The 17,216-nt window shown below is 37.5% G+C and overlaps 1 protein-coding gene across 1 annotated transcript; it reads right to left on the bottom strand.

The window, feature by feature from the left end:
- Positions 1-2,201: 2,201 nt before the first annotated feature.
- Positions 2,202-3,146, bottom strand: LOC130041707 (olfactory receptor 4K15-like). Its single transcript, XM_056133952.1, has one exon. The coding sequence runs from the start codon at positions 3,144-3,146 to the stop codon at positions 2,202-2,204; it is 945 nt and encodes a 314-aa protein (XP_055989927.1).
- Positions 3,147-17,216: the final 14,070 nt, after the last annotated feature.

Here is a 17,216-nt window from a genome sequence, read left to right as displayed (position 1 = left end):
TAAAAGTTTTTTTGCCATACCCATAAATGCCCAAGGGTTACTCCTGGCTCTGAACTCAGGAACTATTCCTAGTAGTGCTCAGAAGACCATGCAGGATGACAGGGTTTGAACTCAGGTCAATGGTGTGCTCTACCCACTGTGCTATCCAACTCTTATTTAAGTTTTATGCCCAGATATACATCCTTAATTTTAGAGCCTATTTGAACTACTAGGCAATTGTATTGAAATTGTATTGTGTTGAGATATTTTTTATTTGTAGGAGGCCAAAGAATAAAGTCTTTATTTATAACTTATAAATATAAACATTCAAATGAACCATTACACACTGTTAAGGTAATTTTACCAATGTATTTTCACTTTTCTGGGATCCTTTTGAATTCTTACATCTCATGGGTAAATAATTATCTCTAACTCTTTCAATATTTTCTCTCTACTATTGAATTTGAAGCACTTGGCTCATTTTTTTCTCTATCTAGCTGCTTAAAGAGAAGAAAGAATCTGGAGCAAATATCTTTTAAGACATTGCATCTAAGCAGCCCAACTCGTTTCTTTTCATATACCTTTTTCAGGATTTTGTAATTTGGTCACAACTACAGAGACTCAGAAATCTACTTTGTAGATGAGTAGTCATATAATCAGATAAATTTTGGATATATGTTCAGTTTAGGGTTAGAGAGATAACATATGAGATAAAATGCTTGTCTAATTTGTGTGTGTGTGAGAGAGAGAGAGAGAGAGAGAGAGAGAGAGAAAGATTGAGAGACAGAAAGAGAGAGAGATCTGATTCTAATTATTCTAACACTGTGTATGGTAATTTATCTCTAAGCACAGAGCCAGGAGTTACCTCAGAGCACAGCCAGGTACTGCTTATTCTTTTCCCCAAAGTAAAGCAAAGGAAGAACAGTTATATGGGACAGGAACTGTTAATAGCCAGTTACTAACTTTTTTTTATTCAGATGTTCAACTTTACCAGGAAATGCCAAATTGCTTGTCAGATTGGATTATGTAAATGTATACCCCCTATTATGGCATAAAATATCCATGACTATACTTTTTTTTAATCCTAATTCTTTTTTTGGTTGACAGCTGGAGGTCCTCAGGGCTTTACTTCTGTCCCTGTGATCAGGGATTACTCATAGTGATGCTAAGGGCACTACATGGGGTGCTGAGGACTAAACCTGGACTGGCTGACTGTATGCAGGGCAAGTTTCCTATCTGCTGTACACTTGCCCCTACACTAAACCTTATTGTCAGATTTTATTTTTTGTCCAACTGAAGAGGCATGAATGATATTTTATTATGGTCTTAAATTTTCCTGACTAGTAATGAGTTAAGTATGTGTTTGTATATTTTTATCAGCAAATTAATACCCACTCAAATCTTTGTCTCTTTCCACTCTCTGTAATGTTTATCTTTCATTTCCTGTGTAGAAAGTTTTAAAATTGTTGAATAAAATTGTGCTGTTTTTCTCGCCTGCATTTTTTGGGTTCATTTTAAATTTCTCTAAAATACATCCTTTCATCTCATCCTATTAACATGAGCCTTTTATTTTTTTTGTGCTAGGTAAACTATAATCATGAAATTGTTTACAGAAGAAAAATAATGTTTTAAGGGATTTCTAATACTTGTCTCTATGTATTTAAAAGATTAATTTCAGGAGAATATTATGCAATTAAATCTGCAGTTAAGACTTGAACCATATATGATTTTTTGCAGTGAATATAAGGAGAATATACTATAGTTCATTTCAGTTACTACATTGTTTTCAATGTTATGCAGAGTATACAAATATCTCTACTATCTAATCTCTAGTAGACTTTGGGTAGATATATGTTGTAGTTTTAGAAATTAAAATAATGGTAACTAATTCGAAGCTATTTTTCAGTAGTATCTAAACTAGGTAAAAACTATTGGGAACATAGGCATGTTCCCAAATGTTAACACTTATTTTTATAATGACAATTGTAATTATTATTACTAGAAATTAAAAAACATACAAAATAAGTTCGCAACATTATTTTCACTACTGTAGCTTATGGGTTTTTTAACAGATTTTCATAATAGAATATATATAAACATTTATCTGGGTATAATGATGGTTTAAAGGTTGAGCTGGAAATATCTTTAATTAAGTTTGCAGGTCCAACTGTGTTATGCACTTATTGAGGTGCACAATGTGCATTTTCAGATGACATATATGTCTAAAATTTATCCTTTAAATGCATATTCTGAGCCATCAGTCTCAGTCTCTTTATGGCATTCTTAATCTCTTTATTTCTCAATGTATAAATGGCTGGATTCAGGAGAGGTGTGATTACTGTGTAAAACACAGCCAGAAACTTGTCTGCCCAGGTGATGTTAAGTGGCCACAGATAGATGAAGATGCAGGGTCCAAAGAACAACACCACCACAGTGATGTGGGAAGTACAGGTGGAGAGTGCTTTAGAGGCCCCATCCTTGGAGCGAAGGCGGACGGTGACAAGGATGTAGGTGTACGAGAGCATCAGGAGGATGAAACAGCTTGTTGCCAAGACCCCACTGTCAGCATTTATCAACATTCCTATGGTCTGAGTATTCATGCAGGCTAGTTTGATGACCAAAGGGATATCACAGAAAAAGCTATCCACTATTCTGGGTCCACAGAAGGGAAGATCTAAAATCATGAGCAGTTGGCTTATGGCATGTACAAAGCCAATGATCCACGAGGTCAAAACTAGCCAGATGCACTTCTGTCTGTCCATGATGCTGGAGTAATGGAGTGGTTTGCAGATGGCCACATACCTATCATATGCCATTGTCACAAGCAGGACCATCTCACCCCCTGCAAAGAAATGCACACAGAGTATCTGGGTCATACATCCCCCAAAGGAGATGGTCTTGTTATTCTTTAAAAAGTCTGTGGTCAGTTTAGGGGTAGTCACTGAGGAAATGCAGCAGTCAACAAATGAGAGATTAGCCAATAGGAAGTACATTGGAGAATGGAGGTGTGGGTCAATGATGATTAAGAGCACAACAAGGAAGTTGCCCATTACTGTCATCAGGTAAATTATAGAAAATGGCAGTAAGAGGAAGGCCTGGATTTCTTTTGAATTACAAAGTCCACGAAAAATAAACTCAGACACCACAGACTGGTTTGCTTCTTCCATTTGGTATAGTATGTTCCAGTGTGATCTACAGGAAGATGAACTAAGAACCTCTAAAATAGAAAAAATAATGTAGCATTCAGGTTCCAGAGAACATAGAATAGATAAAATATATTGTATTTGCCAAACTGAAATGCCAGCACTGTACAAAGCTTAACTTAAAAATTAAAAAAAATTAAAGCTGTCCACATCCTTGATAGTCTGAACTTCCTTCCTTCTTTCCTTCTTTCCTATCTTCCTTCCTTTCCTTTACTTAAGTACCACTTTGTCTATTATCCTCTTATTATCCTATTACTTTTTTAACTGCTGGAAGCTGGAAAATTATAAAGTTACATAAGTCGTATTTATCATGCGCCAAATCAATTTTAGTCACTTCAAAACATTTTTAAAATCTGGGGTTCTTTAGAACTAAAGAATTTTCTTTCATTTTTAATAGCAGCACGTGAATTGCCCAATTTTTCTCCAATCTTGCCAACCTAATGTCAACATGTTGATGAGAAATCATGTATGAATATATTTTCAAGTTCTTAATATGTTCAGATACATATATACCTCTGTATGTCTCTATATACATATATTTGACTTTTAGACCACACTTGTCTGTGCTCAAGGAAGCGCTTACTCTTAGAATTGCCTAGAGAACCATGTGTGGTGCTGGACGTCAAACTCAGGTTTCTGCAATGTGTTAGTTGCTGTATTTCTCTGGCCCTACTTCATTTTTAGAGACATGCCATTCTTTTCTGTGATCTGACTAGTTTCCTTTTTTATGTATATATTTTGTATTGAGTTTTCCCACTTTTCTTTTTATCCTCTTCATTAGAAAGTGTAGATCACAAGCAATGTTCAGGGACCCAGGGTTCATTCCCAGATAGTCTGGTAACCCGGAGAGGCAGCATCACAGGGGTTCAGTGGTACTTGGGAAAATAAATGTTAAACCACTGATATTCGAAGACAGTAATGCCAGTTAACAAACTTTTGTGTCCTTGTGTGTACAAGAAACATGGCCCTCATGTTTGATTACTATAGCTCTAGCTCAAGTGTGTGGTATGTCCTGTTGACAATTACCTCACTATAATTCTACTTACTTTATTCTATTGGCAAAGAAACCTTAATATGAAACCTAATAGATTTCATGTTATTTATTTTAATATTTATGTCTTTCCATTTTAGGATTATAAATATTTAATATTTCTTTTCCCTTTCATAAATTTGAAATAAATACAATTGGTGTGTATACCGAGGTCAGTTGGATCCAAAGCCCTCATTATAATTTACCTAGTGACATGGCTCTTTTTGACAAGACTAAGAAAATAAATGATTCTTGAAATAAGATATTTTGTTTTAAGATGAGAAACTGTGGCAAAGTAAGGAGAAGCTGCTAAAATCTCACGGCTGGGAGGGATAGAGACATTACTGGTGCCCGCTCGAGTAAATCTATGAACAACGGGATGTTAGTGATACAGTGATACAGTGAACTGTGACAAAAATAAATGAAAATGACCAGTAACACTATGGAAAAAGGAGCAGATTTACATAAAATAGTTTAAGTTACATTATTTATCTTCAAAGTTATTAGTAGTTTGTCACATAACTTTCGGCTGAGTCTTTTCTCAGTTTATTACTTTGCCAAGTGGTGGAAAAAGCATATCCAATAGAAATTAAGAATTGAAGGACTAGTTGGAGGGACTGAAAGAATCTGTCTTTCACATTCAGTGAATCTGTGACCTGAAATTGTAGAAAGCAAGGGCATTTATGAGTACATGAAACAGCTATTTGGAAACCAGAGGTTCCAGTGATTAGTTTCAGATAAGGCACAATATTTTGTATGCACAAATATTGCTTACACACTTTCACACTTTCATACCTACCCTCTATGCATCATGAGTTGGCGTGAAAAAAAAATCTAGAGATTAGACACTGTCTTAAAAGGCAAAGGAGAGTCATTGAAAGCAAAAGTTCTAAAATCATAGAGTTTGAGATATACTTACCCTAAATTGTGCTTCTTTAACTTAGGAAGTAAACATTGGATTCTACCTAAGGTCTGAAATGAAGTCTAGTTAGTTTTCTGCCAAGACCATTGTTGGTGGAGAAGGCACTTCTATGTGTAGCATGTATAAACTGTAAAGAGTAACCTGTGAGTCTAGAAACGTTCCATCTGTGTGTTTTAAATAGAGCTTAGTATTTGGAAATGTTTTCCCTGTCGTGGTCCTCTGGGACTCTTGGTTTCTGAAGAGTTGTAAACAGAACTGTAGTGAACATAGATACACATGAATCTATTTGAATTAATATTTTCTTGTTCTTGGAACAAATTCCAAGGATTTGGGTGTTTTATTTTAAAAATTTTGAGAAGGCTCTATATAGTTTTCTAAAAAGTCTGCACTACACTGCTTTTGCACCATTTATTGGATGGGGAGGAGGGTGTAAACTATATTTTACTTTACCTTTAAAGTATTCAAGCACTGGGGCTGGAGCGATAGCACAGCAGGTAGGGTGTTTGCCTTGCAAGCGGGCGACCAGGGTTGGATTCCCAGCATCCCATATGGTCCCCTGAGCACCGCCAGGAGTAACTCCTGAGTGCAGAACCAGGAGTAACCCCTGTGCATCGCCAAGTGTGACCCCAAAAAAGCAAAAAAATAAAGTATTCAAGCACTATATAAAAGTTAACTCAAATAGATAAGTATTTTTTCATGATTCCAAGAAGCTAAAGGAAACTGCACTTTTCAGTTTTGTTTTATTTGTAATGAATAATCTTTGGAGCTTCAATCATTTCCATTTTATTCTAGATAGGTACTATCAAACATTTATTATAAATTATGTATCGTATTCTTATATATCATTGGAACATGACCATATTTTATAGAAAACAACTTTATATTTTGTGCAAAAAGTTATGTACATTGGGTAAGACATTTGGTTTTCATGCTGTTGACCTTAATTTGGCCCCTTGGACCTCATATAGTTCCCTGAGCATCTCTAGGAGTGATTCCTGAGTGTAGCCAGGAGTGACTCTGAGCTCTGGAATTTTAATAAATTATATTCATACACTGGCTCAGCTCTTCACATGCTACCCGTCTGAATGCAAAGTTCCAATGGAAAACCAGCAGGACCATCCATGAGGGAGACATCCATGAGATTGACAACTATTGCCTGATCTGCCTGCTGTCCATTATCTACAAGTTGTTCATTTGAGTCATCCTGAATAGGACTGGCAGAGCATTAGGTGAAGAACAACCATGCGAGCAAGCCAGGTTCTGAAAAGGCTTCAGCACAATTGACCATATCCACACGCTGACCAAGTTCATTGAGGTTTTGCTAGAGTTCAATATGCCGCTTTGTCTAATGTTCATTGATTTAAAGAAGGCCTTTGATTCTGTTGGTACTAAAGTAGTCATCGAAGCCCTAGACAAACAGGGCATTCGAACTCAGTACATCAGGATGCTCTGTGAGCTGTATTACTGATTCACCACCATGATCTCACCATTCTACAAGGAAGTGATCATCAACATCAGAGAGGGGTTTGGCAGGTCAATACCATTTTACCGAAACTCTTCAGTGCCACACTCGAGAACATCATGCGATGACTGGAATAGGAAGGAATGGAAGTGATGTTAGGCAGTCAGTGACTATACCACCTCTGTTTCGGTGATGACACCATCCTAATAACACCAAACATTAGCCAAGCAGCATGAATGCCGGCCGACTTCAACCATGACTGTGGAAAGGTTGAACTGCAGCTGAATCTCACCTAGACCAATGTTCATGAGAAACAGACTCTTTCCTGGCATTCCATTTGCTCTCAACAGAATGGACATCTCCGAATGTAGCAGTTATGTGTACCTAGGTCGAGAACTCAACATGACAAATGACCTGGCACCTGAGCTGCGCAATAGGAAGAGAGCAGTGTGAACACCTTCAAAAGCATTGAAGGAATCATTAAAAGGACAAAGAACCTCTGGATCCAGGAGTTTTTTCGACTCCACCATTCTTCCTGCACTAACATATGCCTCAGAGACCTGGGCCCTATGAAAACAGAATAAGAACGCTTTTTGGATTTCCCAAAGAAGAATCGAAAGAGCTATGTTTGGAATATCACATTTCACTCAAGTGACTTTGACTTTGGACTTCCGACCTCCGTTAATGATCAAGAATCAGGACACTGTCTCGTTTGCCAAGGCGTCAAAAATCTGGACATGTAATGTGATTTAGAGATGACCGCTGGATAGAGCTGTTACCAACTGGATTCCACAGGATGGTAAAAGAACGCCTGGCTGCCCACCTATGGGATGGTCGGACTTCTTTGTCAAGACCTAACAAATGGTTTGAGGCTCTTTGTGTTCCTGGAGCGAGCTGATGCCATTGGGCTACACTAGCTCATGACAGGAATGAATGGAGATGTTACTGGTATCCGCTCGAGCAAATCGATGAGCAACGGACGACAAGTGATACAAGTGATATCCATATTTAGGGTTAGAGCAGTAGGTTAGAGGTTACGTTGCCTGCCTTGTGTTCAGCTGATCTCAGCTTAATACCCAACACTAAATATGGTACCCTGAACACAAATAGGGGTTCACTCCTGAGCCAAAGATAGACATGGCCTCTAGGCACCAAAGGTTGTGGCTGAAACTACCTCACCTCCCCAGTGCAGAGCTGAGGCCAGAAAGATAATACAGCAGGTAAGACACTTACCTACCACATGGCTGATGTGGTTTTGATTCCTGGCACCCCATAAGGTTCGCTAGCCTACCAGGAGTAATCCTTGAGCACATCTGAATGTGGCAACCCAAACCAAAAAAGCAAAGATAAAAATAAATTCCAGAGCTTAGTGCAGTTTTTTAAATGCTGCCTTCCTGGTCATTGTTTCATGTTTTGCATCTAGGAGCATTCTTTTTTTATTTATTTATTTATTTATTTATTTAATACATTTATTAATTTACTGATTTATTAAATGTTTATTAGTAAACACCATAAGGTACAGTTGCAGATTTACAAATTTTTGTGCTTGGGTTTCAGTTATACAATGATCAAGTACCCATCCCTCCACCAGTGCCTATTCGCTACCACTAATGTTCCCAGTATCCCTTCCAACCCCCACCCCCCTCATCCCACTCTACCTCTGTGGCATCGCATTCCGTTTTGTTCTCTCTCTCCTTTTGGGTGCTGTGGTTTGCAAAAGAGGCATTGAATGGCAATCACGTTCTGTCTATAGTCTACTTTCAGCATGCATCTCCCATCCTGGTAGGGCCCTCCCAACACCATTTACTTGGTGCTCCCGTCGCTATCTGAGCTGCCTTTTCGCCTATCATGTGTGGCTGGCCTCCAAGCAATGGAGTGAACCTCCTAGTACTTATCTCGGCTATTCTTGGGTGTTAGTCGTTAGTCTTCTATTTTGTTCCTTTATATTCCCCAGATGAATGCAATCTTTCTATGTCTGTCCTTCTCTTTCTGATTCACTTCACTTAGCATACTTTCCATGTAGTATCACTTGTATTTAAACTTCATGACTTCATCTTTTCTAATAGCTGTATAATACTCCATTGTATAGATGTACCAAAGTTTCTTTAACCAGTCATCTATTCTCGATCACACTCGGATTTTTTCCAGATTTTGGATATTGTAAATAGTGCAGCAATGAACATAGAAGTACAGATGTAATTTCGACTATATTATTCTGCGTCTCCAGGATATTTTCCCGGAGTGATATTTCTGGGTCAAATGGGGGCTCAATTTCTATTTTTTGAGAATCGTCCATACTGCTTTCTAAAAGGACTGAACCAGTCGGCATTCCCACCAGCAGTGAAGGAGAGCCCCTTTCCCACCACATCCACGCCAACACCATTTACTTTTGTTCTTTTGAATGGGGCCAGTCTCTGTGGTGTGAGATGATATCTCATTGTTGTTTTGATCTGCATCTGCCTGATGATTAGTGATGTAGAGTATTTTCTCATGTGCCTTTTAGCAATTCAGATTTCTTCTTTGAGAAAGTTTCTTTTTATTTTATCACCCCATTTTTTGATGGTATTGGACATTTTATTCTTGTGAAGTTCAACCAGTGCTTGTATATCCTTGATATCAACCCCTTATCGGATGGGTATTGGTATATCCTTTCCCATTCTGTAGTTTGTCTTTGTATTCTGGTCACTGGATCTTCTGAGGTGCAGAAGCTTCTTAATTTAAGATAGTCACATTAGTTTATCTGTTTCAACTTGATTGGTCAGTGGAGTGTCGTCTTTGAAGATACCATTAGTCTCAATATCGTGGAGGGTTTTGTCTACCTTATCTTCACTGTAACTTATAAATTTTGGCCCGATGTTCACACATTTAATCCACTTTGATCTGACTTTTGTGCATGGTGTTAGATTGAGTGAAGCCTATTTATTTGCAAGTGATTGTCCAGTTATGTCAACACCATTTGTTGAAGAGGCTTTCCTTGTTCCACTTCACATTTCTTCCTCCGTTATAAAAGATTAGATGTTCATACATTTGGGGTTGTGTGTACGGATATTCCACCCTGTTCCATTGGTCTGCAGCCCTGTCTTTGTTCCAGTACCATGCTGTTTTAATTACTACCACTTTGTAGTAGAGTTTGAGTTTTGGTAGGGTAATGCCTCCCCACATCTTTTCCCTAAGGATTGCTTTATCTATTCGTGGGTATTTGTTGTTCCATATGAATTTCAGGAGTGCTTGATTTATTTTTTTGAATAATTTCATGGGTATCCTTATAGGAATCACATTGAATTTGTATAAAGCTTTGGAGAGTATTGCCATTTTGACAATGTTAATTTTTTCTATCCATGAGCAGGGCTTATGTTTACATTTCCTCATGTCCTCTTTTATTTCATGGAGTAGCGTTTTGTAGTTTCCATTGTAGAGATCCTTTATCTCTTTAGTTACGTTGATTCCAAGGTATTTGATCCTCTGGGGCACAAGTGTGAACAGGATTGTTTTTTCATGTCACTTTTCTCTCTCTCATTATTTGCATATAGGAAGGACATGGATTTTTGGGCATTAATTTTACAGTCTGCGACTTTATTGTACAAGTCCATTCTATTGTTTCTAGGAGTTTCTTGGTAAAGAACTTAGAATTCTTGAGATATAGTATCATATTATCTACGAATAGTGAGAGATTGATTTCTTCCTTTCCTATTGGATGCCTTTAATGTCTTTTTTGCCTAATCACTATTGCAAGTACTTCTAGTACTATATTGAACAAAAGTGGTGATAGTGGGCATCCTTGTGTTGCCCCTGATCCTAGAGGGAAGATTCTCAGTTTTTCCACATTGAGGATAATGCTTGCCATGTGTTTGTCATAGATGGCTTAAACTAGCTTGAGGAAAGTTCCTTCAAAACCCATTTGTTGAGAGATTTCATTATAAACGGGTCCTGGATCTTGTCAAATGCTTTCTCTTCATCCATTGATATGATCATATGGTTTTTAACTTTACTTTTGTTGATATGATGGATTGTGTTGATTGATTTCCGAATGTTAAACTATTCTTGTATCCCTGCATTTAATCCCTCTTGGTAGTGGTGTATGATCTTTTTGATGAGTTGTTCAATTCTATTTTCTAATAGTTTTTGAGGACCTTCGCATTTGTATTCATCAGGGATATTGGCCTATGATTTTCTTGTTGGTGATGTCTTTGTTTGCTTTTTGTATTAGGAATGTATTTTCTTCATAGGAGCTATTTGGGAGAGTTCCTGTTTTTTCTATTTCCTGGAAAAGCTTGAGGAGAATTGGCAACAGGTCTTCTTTAAATGTTTGGAAGAATTCACTAGTGAATCCATCTGGACCTGGGATTTTGTTTTTGGGAAGATTTTTGATGACAATTTCAACTTCCTTTATATGAATGGGTCTATTCAGATATCCCATGTCTTCTTGGTTCAATCTTGGGAGATTATAGGAATCCAGGAATGTATCCATTTCTTCTAGGTTCTCTTGTTTCGTGACATACAGACTCTCAAAGTAGTCTCTGATGATCTTTTGAATTTCATTGGTTTCTGTTGTGATGTTCCCTTTTTCATTTCTGATTCTGTTTATTAGAGTTCTCTCTCTATTTCTTTGAGAGTCTTGCGTGTGGTTTATCAATCTTGTTTATTTTCTCAAAGAACCATCTCTTGGTTTCATTGACATTTTGGGGTTTTTTGGGGGTTTCCATGTCATTAATTTCTGCTCTAAGTTTTATTATTTCTTTCCTCCGGCCAAATTTGGGTTCCTTTTGTTGGTCTTTTTCTAAGATCTTGAGCTGTGAGATCAAGTTATCTATGTAGGCCCTTTCTTCCTTCCTTAGGAATGCTTGCAAAGCTATAAATTTTCCTCTTAACACGGCGTTAGCTGTGTCCGATAGATTCTCGTAGCTCGTGTCTTCATTCTCATTTGTTTCCAGGTATCTTTTAATTTCTTCCTTGACTTCCTTCCTGACCCACTCGTTGTTCAACATTGAGTTGTTTAATTAACAGGTGTTTGATTTGTTTCCTTATGTCTTTGTGTGATTTGCTTCTATCTTTAGCGCATCATGGTCTGAAAACATTGTTGATACTACTTCTATCTTCCTGATTCTATTGAGGTATGTTTTGTGGCCTAGCACGTGGTCTTTTTTGGAATATGTTTGTTTGTATTGGAAAAGAATGTTGTTCTTTCTTTTTGTGATGTAAAGCCCTGTAGAGTTTCTTAAGCCCTCTCTCTTCTATTTCTTCCTTCAAAGCCAATGTTTCGTTGCTGAGTTTTGTTCTTGTTTATCTGTCCAGTAGTGATAAGGTGATGTTGAAGTCTCTGACTACTATTCTGTTGCTAGCAAAGAGTTCCTTGAAATCTGTTAGCAGTTGTTTTAAGTATTTAGCTGGTCCATCATTAGTTGCATATACATTTAAGTGTGTGATATTTTTCCTGTTTACGTATCTCTTGATAAATATAAAATGGCCTTTGCTGTCCCTTCTAATCTTTTTCAACCTGAAATCTATGATGTGGATACTAGTTTGGCCACCCTGGCTTTTTTGAGGGAGTTTTTTGCTTGCAGGATTATTTTTCACCCTTTAACTTTGAGTCTGTGTTTGCTCTGACTGTTCAGAGGAGTTTCTTGTAGACAGCAGAATGTTGGTTTCAGTCTCTGGATATATTTTGGCACTCTGTGTTCTTGATTGGTGCATTTATACCATTGACATTGAGAGAGATTATTGTCATGGGGTTTTGTGCCATCTTTCTGTAGGGGTTGGTTGTGCTTATAAGTGTTTTCCTTCTTATCTTACAGGATCCCCTTTAATCCTTCTTTTAGTTTTGGTTTTGAGACCATAAAGTTCCTGAGCTGTTGTTTATCTATAAATTGGTGTATCGTTCCTTCAAATTTGAGTAAGAGTTTGCTCAATAAAGTACTTTTTGTGAGGTTTTTATTTCATTGTGTTTTTCACTATATTCCACCATTGTCTTTGAACTTGGAGGGTTTCCTTTGATAGGTCTGCTATAAATCTAAGGGGTGCTCCTTTGTATGTGATTTCCTTCTTTGACCTAGCTGCTTGTAGTATTGTGTCTTTATCCACGGAATCCATCATTCTGACTATAATATGCCTTGGAGTGTTTTTATTTTGGACTCTTTTTGCTGACACCCTTCTGGCTCTTTGGATCTGGATGTCTGCATTCTTTAATTCTGGGAACTTTTTAGCAATGATTTCTTTCACTGTGGCTTTTTCATTGGGGTTGCCTCCCTGTCCTTATGGTACTTTGATGATTCTAATTTTCTTCCTCTTCGCATCATCCCCTAGCTCTCTGATTTTCCTTAGAGTTATTTTGAGGTCTTTTCCATTGTTTCTTGTTCCCTATACAATTTCTTTTGCTCATCTTCTAGCTCACTGATCCTATCTTCGTCTGTAGTCATTCTACTGCTGAGGGCACCCACAGAGTTTTTAATTTCATCTACTGAATCCTTTATTTGTGACAATTCTTTTTTTAGCTTTTTTATTTCTGCTCTCATTTCTTCCTTTATTTTCTTGACTCTCTGTTCCACTGTTTCTTTCATTTTTTCCTTTAATTTTATGAATGTCTGCTTCATTGATTCTTTGAGTAATCCCTTGAACATACGCAACATTTCATCTTGGAATTCTGTTTCAGAGAGAAGCTTTTTGTGGATAACACCTGTTGAGGATTCAGGACTCTATTCTTTGTCTTCTCCTCATAGCAGTGCTGTTCCCCATGTTGTTGTCGTAGCCTAGATGTGAAACCTTGGAATTCACTAGCACTGTTCCCTCTTATTGCAAGAAAGGATTCTGATTAAGGTCGGTCGATGGTGGTCGCCCTTCTCCCCTTCTAGAATATGTCCTTCTTCTCACGCATTATTCTGTGGCTTATGACAGGCATCTAGTGAAGTGTTGGAGGAGGTACTCTTTTATATTGGGCTTGTACGGCTTCTTTGCATAGTGGTATTTTGTTGGAATTGTAGTAGGCCAGTAGATTATTGTTGTATTATGGTTGAGGAGGCCAGGACTTTTTCCACAGAAATAGGTGATTAAAGGCTGGGATGTGAGTTGAGAGTGCTGGGAATGGGAAATGTCACCTGCCACACAGAAGCCCATGCCCACTTTGAGAAGGTCACGCCCCTGTGGTGGAGGCCACACCCCACCTACAGAGGAGGTCAGCACCAAGACGAGGTGGTTGGGCAGCCCAGTGGAACTCAAGAGGTGTTCCCCAAAGTCTCCTAAGGCTGCCCGGCTGTGGGGGAGTGACGCATGGGAAAGGGCACGTGCATGGGGCTCAGAACAGGGACACACTCCCCAGCTCCACAATGAACCTGCAGAGGAGCTCTCTTTTTCAAAAAGTTTATTTTAAAAATAAGTTGATTTTAAATTGGAAGGAAGAAAAATAATTGTATTTAAAGACATTCACTGAGAGAAACCTTAGGGAGAGAATGAGAATGAGAGTTAATATGTTAAAAAGAGAACATGGGCTTCTTCAGAGTGGAAAAAGCTTTTAAATTTTAATTAGTGCTGTGTTGAGGTATCACAGAAGCTACAATTCTGATCACAGGCACTGTATGGTCCCCACGCACCACCTGAAGTGGCCCCTGAGCACTGTACCAAGAGTAGCCCCTCAGTGTTCCCTCCATTACTCCTCGCCTCCTACCTAAACGATCAATTAACAGGTTCAGAAGTAAAAAGCTGTTGCATTAATTTATGAATCATCTCTTCAGTAACATCTACTGTTTGATGCTCTCTCTAAATATGCAGAGATAATTACATATAAGGAAATATAACCATATACGACTACATAGGACTTCATATAAACAGTAGACTAAAAATAAAAAATTTAGACTCAAATATGCAATCATTTTTACTTATTATGTTAACAGAAGCTAGAAGTAAAATTCTTCAGCTTTGCAGACCCAATTTATTCAAATATTATGGTTACATATCCATATGATTATTCCTATGATTATTGTCCTAAAGGACAGTGGTGGGGATTATATTCCCAGTGGGATGAAATGTAAGTACTGCACTTGGTTGGCTGAAAGCATGAACAATGAGTAAATGTTTGGTTTGAAGGCTATAAACTAGGATTAATAGAATTAAAAGACTGGGGGCAAAATTATTCTTGGGGACAAATTTTGTTGATAGATCTCTCTGAATGGGGACAGTTTATGAAAACATAAGTACTCCATGTGAATGCTTACCTAGGCATCCCCTGCTGAAGAAGTTTTGATATTCAGGTAGATAAATGATGTTTTCTGCATATTAACCCCCCTTTCTAGCCACCTTAGTGCTTGCTGAATGGGTTCCTAAACAAAAATTATGAGGATTGATGACCTTGTATTGATGTGTTGTAGAATAACATTGAGCCTAGAGTAGGTAAATTTGCAGGGATTTTCAAGCCAGCCATGAAGAAGTCAAGAATAGCCAGTCTCTCCTATTTTGCTCTAAAAACCCTGTGACTTGAATCAAGCTAATCTGTTGCAAACACATGAAAAGACCAGGTCAGCCATGGCCACTGTGAAAACTAAGGTCAAATGTCTCACTAATTCCTCAACTAAAAAAATGAGTATAAAAAAGTCCGTTTAGCCCAAATTCTTAATTTGCATTTCTTCAAACCTAGAATGGTTACTGTGCAGTTGAAAAAAAATACATTTGGTGGTCAGTCAGGATGTTAGTTACTTTCATATGCCCAACAAAGCCTTTTTCCCTCCAGTTTTGGGGTCACACTTGGTAGTGCTCAGGATTTATTTTTGGCTCAGCATCTAGGGATCATTGACATGTTAAGGAGACCATATGTGGTATTGAGAATGAGCCCAGCTAGAATACATGCAAAACAAATGATCTACCCACTGTACTATATGTCTCCCTGCCCCCCCTCTTTCTCTCTCTCTCTCACACATGCTCTTGCTCTCGTTCTCTGTTTTTCCCTCCCTCCCTCCCTCCCTCCCTCCCTCCCTCCCTCCCTCCCTCCCTCCCTCTCTTCCTTCCTTCCTTCCTTCATTCCTTCCTTCCTTCCCTTTCTTTTTTTGTCACTTCACAAATTATTCATGGGCTGGAGTGATAGCACAGTGGGTAGGACGTTTGCCTTACATGCTACCGACTGGGCCGACCCGGGTTTGATTCCTCCACCCCTCTCCGAGAGCCAAGTTAGCTACCAAGAGTATTCTGCCCACATGGCAAAGCCTGGCAAGCTACCTGTGACATATTCGATATGCCAAAGACAGTAACAACAAGTCTCACAGTGGCGACGTTACTGGGCCCGCTCAAGCAAATCGATGAACAATTGGAGGACAGCACTACAGTGCTACAAATTACTCATATATCTGATTTGCTCTGTTGGCAGTAACTCACCTGTTGCAACATCATATAAATTTAAAATAAACCTTCAGGGGTGGAGGTATAGTAGGTAGATTAAGGAAGCAGAAAACAGAACTTTGTGTTGACTTCCTTTTTGGATAGAACTCAATTTAAACCCTGAAGTTAGGGCTGGATGTATAGCACAAGAGGTAATATACTAGTTTTGTATGTGCCAAACCTCTAGAGAGACACTGAGCACAGAGCTGGGAATGAACTGCTGAATGTTTCCATATCCCCTCTCCCTGACACAAGGATCTCTGAAAAAGTTTCCTTTTTCTTCCTCCATGTAGCAGTAGTATTTTATTTTAGTTAACAACATCATGTAATTCCTCACAAAACTTGGTCTACCTATGATAAACATATTTTAGGTCAAGACCTCAATATGGCCAATTTTACTGTGGGAATTAACAAGCTTTATGGAGGTGGGTTACATATATATGCCCTTTTCATCATGTAGGAAGTAGAATTTTACCTCTTTGAATGCCATTTTGTTATTTTTAATTAAAAATATTAAAAGTATTTAAAGTAATATAAAGAATTTAATGGCATTAAGTTGGGTATTAAGGATAAGTGTAGTATTTTCAGTTAGATACTAAAGGATAAGTGTATTATTTTCAGTTAGGTATTAAAGGATAAGTGTACTATTTTCAGTCTCTCATTTTTGCTATCCTATTTCCATATTAAGAAAAATAACTGCATATAAACAAAATTTTTATTTTGAGGATTTTATCATTAATTTTTGGCCACTGAATTTTAATCCAAACCATAATTAGGAAGAAAGAAGTTAAATATTATAATTTAAAGCATTCAGAAACTTCCTAATTATTAAAATTATAAAATACACTGTAATAAACACATTTCATGAATAAAAATGGCCTTTTTATATTTATTAACATAAACTTATTAGGTATTTATTATCAATTTATCACTAACATAAGTACTGAAGTATTAGAAATTGTTCTGGTATGGAATAGTCCTTGCCCTTAGGTAGCTTATATTTCAAGACTTTTGCACAAATGGCTAATGATTATTCAAGCAAAAATGCTAGTACCTGAGATCAAAATAACTAAAGGAAAGATGATAATAATTTTTTATTTGTTCCTTTTATTGAATTAACAAGAATCAGACATTAAATAAAATCTGTTTTTATTCCATATATATTTTACCACTGTTCTCTTATTTTCTGTACAACTGCCTCCCATTTATACTAGGGTAGAAAGTTAAGTGAAAGAAGAATGAATAATTAAATTTTTTCTTAACAAA

Source organism: Sorex fumeus, unplaced genomic scaffold (assembly GCF_029834395.1).
Source record: "Sorex fumeus unplaced genomic scaffold, SorFum_2.1 ptg000098l, whole genome shotgun sequence".
NCBI classification, from domain to species: Eukaryota; Metazoa; Chordata; class Mammalia; order Eulipotyphla; family Soricidae; genus Sorex; species Sorex fumeus.
The sequence above is the reverse complement of the archived record's forward strand: the minus strand, read 5'-3'. Positions and strand labels throughout refer to the sequence as shown.